The sequence below is a fragment of the Parambassis ranga genome, chromosome 3 (genome assembly GCF_900634625.1).
Source record: "Parambassis ranga chromosome 3, fParRan2.1, whole genome shotgun sequence".
Lineage (NCBI taxonomy): Eukaryota > Metazoa > Chordata > Actinopteri > Ambassidae > Parambassis > Parambassis ranga.
Genome location: NC_041024.1, coordinates 19,782,398 through 19,796,155, shown reverse-complemented (window position 1 = coordinate 19,796,155; position 13,758 = coordinate 19,782,398). Strand labels below are relative to the sequence as shown.

General features: G+C 39.2%; 1 protein-coding gene across 3 annotated transcripts in view; it reads left to right on the top strand.

Annotated features, from left to right (window-relative positions):
- Window positions 1–13,758, top strand: part of adcy7 (adenylate cyclase 7) — a 36,690-nt gene that overhangs the window by 15,588 nt on the left and 7,344 nt on the right. For 2 of the 3 annotated variants that reach the window (XM_028401105.1, XM_028401106.1), the window contains exons 3-13: window positions 3,134–3,331; window positions 3,587–3,751; window positions 3,975–4,124; window positions 5,951–6,111; window positions 7,753–7,864; window positions 7,977–8,104; window positions 8,367–8,525; window positions 9,133–9,265; window positions 9,429–9,617; window positions 9,778–9,821; window positions 12,886–12,945. In XM_028401105.1, the coding sequence (XP_028256906.1) occupies window positions 3,134–3,331; window positions 3,587–3,751; window positions 3,975–4,124; window positions 5,951–6,111; window positions 7,753–7,864; window positions 7,977–8,104; window positions 8,367–8,525; window positions 9,133–9,265; window positions 9,429–9,617; window positions 9,778–9,821; window positions 12,886–12,945 (1,499 nt within the window). The remainder of the gene's footprint in view (window positions 1–3,133; window positions 3,332–3,586; window positions 3,752–3,974; window positions 4,125–5,950; window positions 6,112–7,752; window positions 7,865–7,976; window positions 8,105–8,366; window positions 8,526–9,132; window positions 9,266–9,428; window positions 9,618–9,777; window positions 9,822–12,885; window positions 12,946–13,758) is intronic. The other variant, XM_028401107.1, reaches the window with a different exon arrangement.

Genomic DNA, 13,758 nt, shown 5'->3' with positions numbered 1-13,758 from the left:
TTGCCAGTTACACCATTCCCACTATATATCTGCTGAATCTCCCTGAGGAGGGACGATTGTCATTGATCAGTCACTGATCTAGTTGTGAACCCATGCACATGAGTTGTTATTTTTTGGAAAGCTGCCTTAAGAATACCTGTAGACCACACCAGAGTTGGACAGATTCAATTTATAGGGCAAACACATGTGATGCTACAGTAATGTTTCCTAAACTTGAAAAACATTATTAAAAACATTATAACATATAACCAGACTTGTTGACAGTGGGTGTGTTGCACAGAGTCTGCAGCCCTTGTAATCACATCTCAGAGTATAGTTAGCGGAGTTATTTTTCTCCTCATTTCCTAATTGATGAAATTATATTAGATAAGCAGATTATGGAAACAGTTATGCTGTAATATAATTAAATTAATTACCTTCTACTTATTAAGAGGACACTACAAGAATTTGGTTCAAGTCTTTTCAGTGTTTGAGACAAGTTTTTCCACTGTTGATAAAATTAAAAGCATGTCAGCAGTTATTATTCAATAAACAGTCCTACTGAGACGTCATACACAACACTGATAATTGCAGCTACTCATTTCTTGCTTTTCTTGCTCTTGCATCTGAAATGAACTATTTTTGATTGTCATCGTATTGCAGTAATGTAAATGGGACAACAATGTGTAAATAGGACATCAGTATGTACTGAACAATAGTACATACTGATAAAAGTGGCTTTAGTATCTCAGCGCTATTTAACAGAAGATTACACAGTTAAAATGTAAAGCATCTGACTGGATGGTTAGTTTGAGTCTCTAGGATGACTATTGATATGAAAATGAAAAACTTTCTCTCAACAACTTTGTAAATAAAGCTCTTAACTCCCCTTCACTGCCAGTGCAGGTGCTGAGAAGCGTGAATGAGAGAGGGATTGTGCAACTGTTCTAATGTGAAGGGCAGTGCTGAAATAGATGTGGAAAAAAGAATGCATCTTCTATATTATATAAGGGGTGTGTGTTTGATAATGATACATCTCTGTTCAGGAAACTGTCTTGCCTTTGTGCACAGGAAGATCAGAGATCAAGGTCAGCTACAGGGAGAGATGTCTCCTGACTAAATACACAACCAAGCAGATAAAACCATGTTTATACACAAATGATTAAATTGGAATAGAAAAAATGATCAATAGGGAACTAACAAATAAAATGATAATTGTAACAATGTAGCTGTCAGTGTGTAGAGAGTGTAATTGTGTTTCTGACTGTGATAGGAAAGGCAGGTATTCACTGGCTTCTGCTGATCGGCAGCACGCTGTTAGTTTTGGCGCAATGGCAGGTAGCAGTTCAGTCAGTCCAGCTGGCCATATAGTGAACTGACAGCTTCAGTCATCATGTATTATTACTTTTCCCTGTTGGAAAAAAACATCTTAACCTTCCTTCTATTGTGCTGCTGCCAACTCTCTGGCACACTCCCTTTTTCTCGATTCACTCTCAGACAATGGCTCCTTCACTCATGTATACACTACACACACACACATGCAGTGAAAATATCTCCTGCATGCACACAAAACACACACATGTGCACTGCACACAATCACATTTTCCATCCAGTGACGTTCTTGTTCATGTCAGTTGCTTCTCATTTCTGGCATTAACTAATGTAAAATACACTTACTCCTTTATATGTTGCCTGACATTCCATCACTCTGCTTTTCTTTTCTTCTCTTGTCTCTGTTCCACGGTCACCGAGGGTACAGAGCAGTTAACAGAAAATGTTGGGGTGGCGCTTGTATAACACAGTTGTTAAATGCAAAGGAGAGGCACTGTGTCACTTAGGGGATCGCCGCCAGTGTCAGAGAGTCACTGTCAACTTATATAACTCCTCTTTAAATGTGGACACTGGAGGATAAGTGGAGCAGGGAAGAAAACTAGCTAAACTGAAGTGCCACTTCTAGCACAGATGCACATGGCAGATACTTTTAATCCATTTGTTTGGGTTGTATATATTTGGAAAATACAGTGGGTCTATATGTTTCTGAGGGCTATAGAGGATGCTGGTAGACCTTATTGTGTACACACGAGTGTTTTTTTTTTCATATTTTAATTTTCCGGCCATTGCAGCTATGACCCCAGCGTTGGTGTTTGCATAGAATTTACAATAAGCTTTTTGTAAGATACACTTTATTTTCATCTAAGACAACAGAGGAAACAATACAGCTGGATTTTTTTTATTCCATTGTGTAGCATTCACTGAACAGCTGTATTTTGGTTTCGTGGTTTTATTTTCAGTTGATTTAAAATAATTGTTCTTTTTCTGCCTACAAAAAAAGGATTTGTCAAGACTCACAGCTGCACTGGGAGCGAAAAGTGCTTTAGTTGAGATCTGCCCTTTTCCAATGCTGCCATGGTAACCAGAAAGCTCAACATACAATGCAGTGATGGCCTTCTCCACACAGAGATCTATTAACACTGACTTTGTTCATCTCCGTCTCATTCTTGAGTGCTCTTTTAACCCCTTGGTTTCTCTTGTGTTCTCCCACTAAACGCCCACTCTTTTTCCCAGTTACAACAAGTCATACACAGATATGGACACACACTCTCTCTCTTTCATGCATACATTAACAGGCACAGTGCATACAGTAAAGAGACATTCACACAAACATTAGACACATCACTCGAATACAAGCTTTTATTTTTTTTCACACACATGCACATAAACGTGTATGTGTGCTTGTCATTCAGGATGATGGTGGTCTGGACAAGCAAGGAGGAAATGTTGCGGAGACTGATGTAAAATAAAGAAGCTGTCTTATCCTACATCCTGTATTTTAAGTGCTAATTTTCAGTACCTCAACATTTTGCACTGATCATCCATTTTAAATGTACAGGTCTACAAGACTGAAATCACATGTTATTTTTGGTCGAGGAGCACAAAGATATCAATGAAACTTATTTCCATTGTTAATATCATTTTCTATTGAATACGTTAATTCTCCTTTTTTGCAGTACCCGAAGCCACACAGCACCTCCATAGTGCCACATTTGTCTTATCTTTAACTACTTCTGTCTTTAAAACACAGGAAGAAACTAATGAAATCCTGATGTATGTGGTTCTAATGTTATTTCCCCCCTCTGTTTGATTCCTGGTACAGAGTGCTGTGGAACATTGTGCCTTTGTGAGCGTAGTGAGCACCAGCCTGTGTGTGTTCCTAGCTGTCTTTGTGCTGGTGAGTACGGAGATGCTCTCACAGAGATGGAGGCATCTGTTGGGCCTGATTGTCTGGGCAACACACCTCACCTTGGGATACACCTTCATCTTTAACAGCCCTATCATCTTGCCTTGGGACCAGGTAACCATGCTCTCCAAGATTCAAGCTTATATTTTTGTTGCAAAACAAGGTTTTATTTTGTATATTTCATGTAGTGATATGAATCATGGGGGTCACACAAACTTGCACTCTCAGTCACAGTAAATTGGATTTTGGAAATTCAATAGGATCTTGCTAAATTTTTTAGGACCTAGAAAAAACCGAGCAGTGAAAGCTTGTGTGCACAGCAACTGATTATGATTTAATATGGCTAAACCTTTTCCTTTATATTTCCAGGTACCTTTCTTCCTCTTCATCATCTTCACAGTCTACACCATGCTGCCATTTCAGTTGTGGTATGCTGTGGTGCTGAGTGTCGTCTCATCCCTGTCACATGTATTGGCCCTCACGCTGCGCCTCACTCTTTACAGCAACAACGCTTCTCCTTACCTTGCCAGCCAGGTAAAACCATTTTGGTATAAGGTATTCCAGAATTTTTTGTGACTTGGTAGTTAATGTATTACTCATTGTATCAAAATGGTTTATGTGGCAATATTTGTTGGAATGAACTCTAACCAAAAATGATCACATCCCTCAGTGATGCAAAACACTACACATCTGCAATTGTGTGCACAGCACGTGTTTCTGTTTGAGCACTAACTGCTCATGGTGTGTTCTTCTCTAGTTGCTGTCCAACACCGTGGTGTTTGTGTGTGGCATTGTGGTGGGGGCATTTCATAGGGTCCTAATGGAGAAAACCCTGAGGCAGACCTTCCAAGACACTCTTAGGTGCCTGAGCATGCGGATGAAGCTTGAAATAGAAAAGAGACAACAGGTTGGTGTAATACAGTCATTTTGCAGGTTCACACTTGCACATGCTATAGAATAGCTACATCTAAAAAATGGCCTTTTCTACATAAATATCTCTGAATGAAAACAGATTGCAGCCAGATGCAAACAGCTAATCAGTAATCTCCATTATCCTATATGTTTATTTCTTTTTTATTACTGTGCTTTGGCTGGCCTTGTCTTGACTCTCCCAGTGATGTTTTCATTGCGACGAACAAATCCTTCTCAAATTAGATTTTCCTGCGATGCCTTTTAAATTAAATGCATCTGTGTGGACATGCGTCAACTTCAGAGGCCTTTTCAAAGCCATTTTCTCCTTTTCTCCTTTGCTCTGGCTGTTGCTTAGTATGGGATGTAAAACATGCTGACAGGGAAGGTGCAGTGTTGCCTAGAAGGACAGGAAGGAATGATATAATGATTAACATTTAAACCTTCTGTTGTGTTTGAACTGGGGCTTGGAACAATAGAGTGGTCCACAAAGTTGGCCAAAGAGAACATGGGGAACCTCACATTTGTTCCCACATTAATTTTAGCAGGAAGAGACCAGTGTACCCCCCCCCCCCCCCAAACCTTCTTGGCAGAGTGTGAAGGACATCAAACATAAAAGGTTGAGTCAAAACATATTCACCCCTTTTAATAAAACTCCAAATTAGATGTAGGTGTCTCTTGAGTCCTTGATGTGTTCACAGCTTGGAGGGTGTCCAGAAACACTCAAGGGAAATAAAAGGCACAGCACACTTGGCTTTTTCTAAAAGTCTCATGGAAAGTTGTGACATATTAAAGGAAAAGATCATGTGATCTGATAAAAAGTTTACAAATAAAAGTACAAATAATATAATAACACATCCTTACATACCATGACATGCAGTAGTCGAGCCAAAGTGGAGGGTATTTTCGGCTCCACTGCAGAAGCCACAGAAGTAGATAAAAGGATTCATGATTAGAGCAAAATACTGGTGATAATTCAGGAGTTATTTCTAGTATATTAGATTGTGAAGACACGCCGTGTTCCAGCAGGACAATGACCCTGAGTCTACAGCCACATGAAGACAGAAATTTCTTCAAAGAATGTCAATGTCCTTAGGTGGCCAAGCTGAAGCCCAGATCTAAATCCCTTTAAAAAAATCTGTCTAAAGAATTGAACATGATTGTTTGCACATGCAGCAAAGATAAAAGGAAGAGCAGGATTTCTTTACTTGTTTGTTGTGTATATGAATAAATGTCTCACAGTCACAGTTTCTCCAACGCGGATGCATTCAAGCAGACCACAAAACCGAACATAACAACCATTTTGTTGATAGAGTTAACAAGCCTTGACTAAGCTAGTGTAGTCAGAGTCAGATGATGTAACGTGATGCCCTTCTGATGCTATGAAGAGGGATTAATTATTTCTTGAGAGGTTGCCCCTTTAGATTCCTGTCTTAATCAAGCCATTGAACTTTGAACATTTCTCTTGCCTCTAGCTATGTTTCTTCTTAGTAGATTGACACACTGTGCTATACCCACACAGACTGCTAAACTCTTGTACTTTGTCATGTTTACTGTTTTATTGGCTGTGATGGCAACAGTCATATAGTATTTGTATCAATATGAAGGTTTATTTATTGACGACTTCTCTGCTCTGAATCCAAATTGAAAATTTCTCTGTGAGGGACCACCGGCCAAGTATTTTTCTGAAAGTGTTCTAGTTGTTCCCAGGTTGGCCTTTTTTATTTCAGGGCTTGATTGATGTACATTGAGTGCAAAAGGTCAAATTCTTCTAAATAACTTCTAAATTGCAGTTATGTAACTAGTGTCTGTGTGTGGTTGCAGGAGAACTTGCTGCAGTCTGTGCTGCCAGTCTACATTTCCATGAAGATGAAGCTGGCAATAATGGAGCGTTTGCAAGATTGTAAAGACAAAGAAGCACAACAGCGACTGGTCAAAGACAACAACTTCCACAGCCTTTATGTCAAGAGGCACGAGAATGTCAGGTACAGCCACAAACAACCATAAAACAACATAGATTTTTGGATTTTTATTGATCACTAACTAGCCCTTGTCGTGAAGAATCACCTCATTATGGAAGTCCTATTTTAGAGACCATCACTGTTCTTTAAAAGGCAGTAGTATTGATCACAATCAAGACCTTTTAGGAACAATCAGATGCTCTTATACAAGCACTGCATGAATATTGACTGTCCTGCCTAAGATTTTAAGAGAAACATGCCTGTGGCTCGCAAATGGGTTATGACTTACCAGTATGACAGGCTTATGTCTTTATATTTTACCACCCTCTTCACCTTCAGCTTCACTTCATTGGATGGTGGAAACAATGCTTTTACCTCGAATTTTTAAGATTGCTGATATTTAAAGTCCTCATTGTCAGGAAAGGTCTGCATCTGTGTTGCTGTCTGGATCGCTTCTTAAAACAATCACGGCTTACAACAGTCAAAAAAAGAGTGCACACATAAAACAGATCTCTGAGCAATTCAGATAATGCTGGAGATTAGTATGTGTGTTTTCAGAGCAGTGACCCAGTTGCTTTATGGGGGTTTCATTAAATTAGTGCTGACAGATATTGGGGCAGCTTAAACTGAACTTTGGCTGATGGCTCACCAGCTGATTTGTAAAAGCATGCTGGTAAGACACAGTCCAAGCTTTGTCTCCATAAACCAATTGCATTGCATGCATTTTTAACAGTGGTGTAAATGCATTTACAGTAAACACATTCAGTCCTAATTAAATTCTAAAATATGCATACTTGGTATGTTGGTATAAAATCAAACTGATTTAACAAACTTGTGGCAAAAAATGCTTTAACTGTTGATGTCCAAAGAATAATTGCTTAAACACAAATGGACATGAAGGCTTTCTTAATCAAAGAGCCATTGTGATACTTTCATGTTGCTGAAAGGTGCTGAAAGATGGGCTGGGTTCCTCCAACCCTACAATTACCCTGGTGAGACCAATGATTAGCTGTGTTGTCAGTCTTGAGAAGCACCTGGCCATTTGCGATCACGTGGTGGAACATTGGAAGCTGGAACAGTATCTGTGGTCCTCTGTTGGTCGGCTTACAGGCCGCAACCTACATGTAACGCTCTGTGTATTCTGTCATACATATCACATATATTATTGTACTGAGTTTAAATCAATGGAAACACTAAATCAAATGATATTAGGAACGTCTTTCCTAACATCCTGCAATACACTGTACCCTTACACAGTTGTTGACATATCTTTCAGTGAATAAAAGGGGTTGGAGTTTCAGTTCACATTAAGAGCAGTTATGTTAAGTCAGGGGGTGTCAGGTGCTCTCTATGAGTTCTGCCAAAGCTACTGTGGGTTTTTCTTGTGGTGCTGAGCTGGGGTTTTTAGAGAGTCAAATAAGATATCACTGTGTATATCTGGTTGCTGGTGGGCAGCTGTAATGAGACCCAATGATTCTGCATTGGCTGATCAAGTCTCCTGGATATAAATTGGAATTGAGAGGTTTTTGCCTGAAAAGTTGTTACAGTTCACCAAGCATCGTGTGTGTCAATGGACAGACTTTGTTTGGCCATTTTTGTTCTCTAATCTGACCTTTGTATGGGAGTGTGTATTTATGAGGGTTCCATTTTCATTCTTTCTTTCAGTATTCTGTATGCTGACATTGTCGGCTTCACCCAACTGGCCAGTGATTGTTCTCCCAAAGAGCTTGTGATTATGCTTAATGAACTTTTCGGCAAGTTTGACCAAATTGCCAAGGTGAGTTATCACTTGCCATGCAAGGCACCTAAAACACAAATAGTGCAACACTGTTTGGTTTATTTTCCACCATTTGCTGTGTTCTTTATGGGTTCTGTCATTTGTTTTGAAGGAAAATGAATGCATGAGAATTAAGATCCTGGGGGACTGCTACTACTGTGTGTCTGGGCTGCCAGTGTCACTCCCTAAACATGCAAAGAACTGTGTAAAAATGGGCTTGGACATGTGTGAAGCCATCAAGTGAGTACCGTCACACAGTCAAAAGATACATGTGTGTTCAAATTGTGTTATGTACCATATATGTTTCCCATAATATATTAAAATGGAAAGATTAGGGACTAAATTTAGTAAAATTAAAACTGTATTTGTGTTAATTTGGCACAGGCTCGGACAGTAGAATACATTGTAATTACCCTTCCACTCACAATGTGTCTTAAAGGAATAGGTTATACACATAGTAGCTGTCTCAACAACAATAACCTTTGTTTCAAAATCCCTTCAGGCAGGTACGAGAGGCCACGGGAGTGGATATCAACATGAGAGTGGGTGTTCACTCAGGCAATGTGCTCTGTGGTGTTATTGGCCTTCGCAAATGGCAGTTTGATGTATGGTCACATGATGTCACTCTGGCCAATCATATGGAGTCAGGAGGCCTTCCAGGGTAGGTAACTCCACTCACGCATTATGCATCGCACTTTATACACATTTACAGTTCATATGATTATATTGTTAAAATATTCCTTAAAATTGTGAAACACCACACGAGTTTCTTTGCAACACCAGGGATGACAAAAAATATTACGTAAGTTATGTTACTAATAGAAATCTATTGTCTCCCATCAATAGTCAAATAATTTCAGTTATTTAAACAATGCATCATTTGTCATGTTATGTTACTCTGAAATAACTTGACTTTTGACATGACTTTTTTCCCTTTGGAGTCACTTTTATGCTCCTGTTTATGGTGTTTTTGTATTTAGCTTAACTGTTAATAATTAAGATTTCTATAGTAGCACTGTAAGCAAGTAAGTTAATTACGGGGGGTGATAACACAGTACAGCACCTATTAATTGTAGCTGTGATTGACATACATTTAGTTATGAATGTTTTCAGGGTTAGAGGGTTGTCTACTACAAATGATATCAGTCACAATGGTGAGAGTAGATCCTATAGTAACTGAATAACTCCAGCCACCGCTAAGTGGTAGAATTAAAAGTCTGAACAAGCCATGTCAAATATTTAGTCATTTGTTTCTCTCCACTGGCCAGACGTGTCCACATCACAGAGTCGACTCTGAAGCACCTGAACAAGGCTTATGAGGTGGAAGAGGGAAATGGCCACCTTAGAGACCTTTACTTGAAAGAACTCAATGTCAAGACCTACCTGGTCATTGATCCACGGGTAAGTCCTCTGCTGTCTACCTTGAAAATGTGCATAGTTACAAATGTTGCTTTCTTCACACCTGATATCCTATGTTGTCTTTAATGATACACTACAGATTTTTTTTCTTTACTGTACCATAACCAATAAATGTAATACAAATTGTACGTGTGTTTGTCTATAGTCTAAGGACCCATCCTTGAAAACACGCAGCGTACCTAAACCTCGGGTGAACGATGGTCTGAAGATGCGAGCGTCTGTGCGTATGACCCGCTACCTTGAATCCTGGGGGGCTGTAAAACCTTTTGCTCACCTCCAAAGCCGGGAGGGTTTTACACCAGATACCATTGTCAATGGCAAGCCACGTTTTAAGGTGAGATAACCTTCAAAACAGCACACACACAATGTACATGCAAACACTGCTTTTTTAATATAAGAGATTTCTGTTTGATTTTGTGTTAAAATGTATCCCATGTATGTTGAACATGGTCATCACATCCTCGAATGTCTGTTTAATCTTGTTTGTTTTCCAGGACATTCCACTGCGTTCTGCCCCAGGCACCAACAACACTGACAGGTAATACAAGTGTGATCCGTGCCAGTAGGCTCACAGTAAATTTATATGTGTGATTGTAACTGAATGTGAAACTTGCACACTCTGTCTGGGTAACAATTCTGTTACTCAAAAGCATCTACTGGTCATTGCCTCAGAAGGGAAGAGTGTTTGACAGCAGCTCCTCCTAGCCAGGTCCTTTCCAGTTGTTCATCTGAATTTCTCATCATCCATATAATATTATGTAATACAGGGTGGAGAGGAATGTAATAATGTCAAAGTTCAGCCAGTCATTTTAGCTACTTTGTACATAGATTTTCTCACATTGTTGTGTGTATGGAGATAAGTGATAACCTATTTCTGCTATATGTAAATGCAAGTTGGCAAGGTAGAGAAATAGGGAGCTTTTTAATGTGTCTTATGGTCATGTACACAGCAACTAGCAAAGAGACAAATGTTTAAAATGTAGTTAGTTACTGATTAGTGGGCAGGACTTACCTACACAAACAGTGTGGGCTTGAGTAATGTGATTAGAAGAGATAAGGTTGCACCAGGGCTGAACAATTAATTAAAATCAAATCAAAATTGCAATTTGACACTCAATTAGGAAATTGCAAAGACTGTGATTATGACATATTCATGCACATGGATTGTTTCTTTATCTGAGAGACTGAACATTTTAGGCCCTAATCCCAGTGACGGTGCTAAAATATTAAATATCCACAGACTTTCTTGAGCAGGGGACCCTGTGGACACTGCAGGATTTCAGTCCTTCATAGTGTAGTGTGTTACCAATTGTTTTCTTGGTGACTATGGTCCCAGCTGCCTCTTTGACATCTTCCCCTGATATCCTTGGAAAGCTCTTTGTTCTTGGCCATGGTGAAGAGTTTAGAATCTGGATTGATTGATTGATTGATTGATTGATTGCTTCTGTGGACAGCTGAGAGGGCTCCCAATGTCAGCTCCTTACCTGTATAAAATACACCTGGGAGCAGAAATCTGGCTGATTGATAGGAGATCAAATGCATATTTCATTAATGAAAATGCAAATTCATTTAAACTGTGCAAACTTTTTTGAAATGCATTTTCCTGGATCTGTTTGTTATTGTTCTGTCTCACTGTTCAGATAGACCTACCATTGAAATTATAGACTGATAATTTCTTTGTTAGTGGGCACACTTGCAAAATCAGTTCAAATAATTTTTTCTCTGACTATACATAGAAATTTCTGTGGTTAACCCATGTTTTCTGCAGCTTAAGCCAAAGGCTTTTCTTCTGAATGTACAATAGATATATCCAGTTTATTTTCCAACTTAACCCAAATGTGACTGATGGGGTTGTGGTCTGGACTATGTGGACCCAGTCCATCATTTTCAAAGTTAAAGCAAATTCCTATCACAGGTAGTTCTGTCAATAGTTAGAAGAATGGTTGTCCTAATTGTCTAATAAGATAACTCCCAGATGGTACCCCGTGCCTCAACAGTATGTTGTGGTACTTTTTTATCCATGATGTCCATCCCACACCCTTTGCTTGTTGCCAAACTGTTCAAACTTGGACATTTTATACCAATCTTCTTTTGTCCATTTCTAGTGTTCTCTTGCAAATGTTAGGCATTTCACTGAAGACACTATTGCACCATTACTCATTGTGGTGTTGATCTCGTCACACAATCCTTGCAAAAATTTTGAGATGCTTCACTTGTTTGTCTGAAAGTTTTTTTTTCCACCTCACCCCTTTTGGTCTGGTGTATATTGGTGGCATCGTGGTGGTCTAAAGTGTGCTTTACAGTGCTTGGACTGCATCTCAAATTCTTGGCTGTTCAGCAGTAACTCCAGTCAGCATCAAAAAGGGCCTTTATTTGAACTTGCTGCTCACTCGTGAGCTCCTTCTTCACCTTAGCCATGTTGAAAGAGCAACATGTGCTTGTACAAGACTACTTCTAGAGGCCTTGATTTACCAATTGGTGGTGTGGCCCTGAGAGAACCTTGATGTTACCATCACTTAGCGAGCAGAATCCCACAGCTGTGTCCTAACACACAATTTAACCACGGTCACACCTGACAAACATTACAGAAGTAATTTGGCTCTTTCTGTGAAGGAACATGATGTGTGACATTGACAGTGAAACAGTTCTCGTTTTTTGTAAGGACAATGACTTAAATCTCCTTATTTAGTCATCATTATGCTCTATAGTTTGTAGAGCATAATGATGACTTTGTAATTATTTAATTTAATGTTTGTGTACTTGAGTATTTTACACCAAAGAAAAAAAAAGTATGAGTCTAAATATTATAAAAAAGAATAACATTAGGTTGAAAATTTGAGACAAATTAGGAAATACTGAAGCACTGAATCCTAAAATAAGACATTTCATGTGCCTACTTGCCATGGGAACCTTTAAATGTTGAATCCTTGACTCTTGAAACCAACTCACAATTACAAAAATATTTGTTAGAAATATTACAATCACCCAACTATTTAGCCCTAGTAGACACCTAAAAGTGCCAGTATCCGTCCCTTAAGAAAGATGTTCTGTTTGCTGAAGCAAAGAAAAAAAACTAATAACACCAACACTTTAGACAATGATTGCTGATTGTTAATGTCTACAAAGCAGGGGAAGGATATACAAGTGAAACTTTTAGAAGGCTTGAAAGGAAAACTAGTGACCCTGGAACAACTGCCAGGACACACAAGTGAATGATTGAGCCAAGTCTAGGAAGTGTCAGAGATGACAGTCACTAGAATTCTGCACATGAATGGATTACAAGGCTGTAGACCAAGAAAAACTCAACCTCAGCAGAAATGTCAGACTGAAGTATGCTATGGACAACCTGGAGAAAGATTATCTGATCATTTGATCAGATGAAGTCACAGAGAAGAAGAGTGTGCCAGGATTCCTCAGAAGACTTGTTGAAGCTATACAAAGCAAGGGATAATAATTTTGACCTTGTTGTTTTTAAGTATTTGTGAATTGTTAACATATCCATGGCACATGTATAAGTTAACAATCCCTTTGGTTTGTCTGCTGCTCTGATGTTGATGATTAAGAAAGATTTGTGTTTGTGTCTTACTATTGAACCCTGACAGCTTTGATGAGTCACTTGAAGAGCCGTTCTCCTTGCCCACCCCTCCGTTCAGCAGCCCTAAGTGAGTGGGCCTTTGCGGCCTGCAAGGTCCCGGCACTACAGTAGTTCTCAGCCACCCCAAAAAGTAACATGACAGCTTGCTTCCAGCTGATTGTATAAACACAAAGGATGCAGGTTTTTCACAGTTTAAATAATTACGGTCTTGATATTTCTGTTTCATAATCATTTAAAATTGCAGATAAAAACCCAGACATCATTTATCTTTGTGCTGTTTTCTATAAGGAATCATTTAAAAACTCAAATGAAATATTATTGACTCTTAGGATGAGAACTACTGTCTTTGTGGAGAGCCTTGCTTCCCCAACACTAACCTGAGCAATGGTATAATACTGTTCACAACGTTTCTTCGTTGCAACCTGTCGATGAAGATTCTCAGTCATCCAGGTCATTTTCATTCAAGAGGTTGAAGCGAGGCAACTGGACTTCTAGAGTTTTTACACTCTACTAGTATAGTTGCCTCGCTTCAACCTCTTGAATTAATGCCACCTCTTTGTAAACGGGGAGACACATGATCTCAAAGCCATGCATCCTCTTTTAGTGGACTGATATGCTTCTTTTAACACTGATCACTGGTGGAGGTTTGTGTGTATCTGGTTCTGTGCATCTGTGTGAGTGTTTCCTTCCTGATAAGAGTAGGGGGTTTCCAAGCTGAAGCATGACAGACACGCTCCTGCAGAATCCTGCAGAGATCATCTTAACTCACAGCATTCTGCATCCAGCACACTCCCTCTACATAATTTCTCCTTTCTCACTAATGCTCAGATTAATGCATTAACCAAGTTGCATCCAGCACAGCTTAACTGGACCTGAGTAA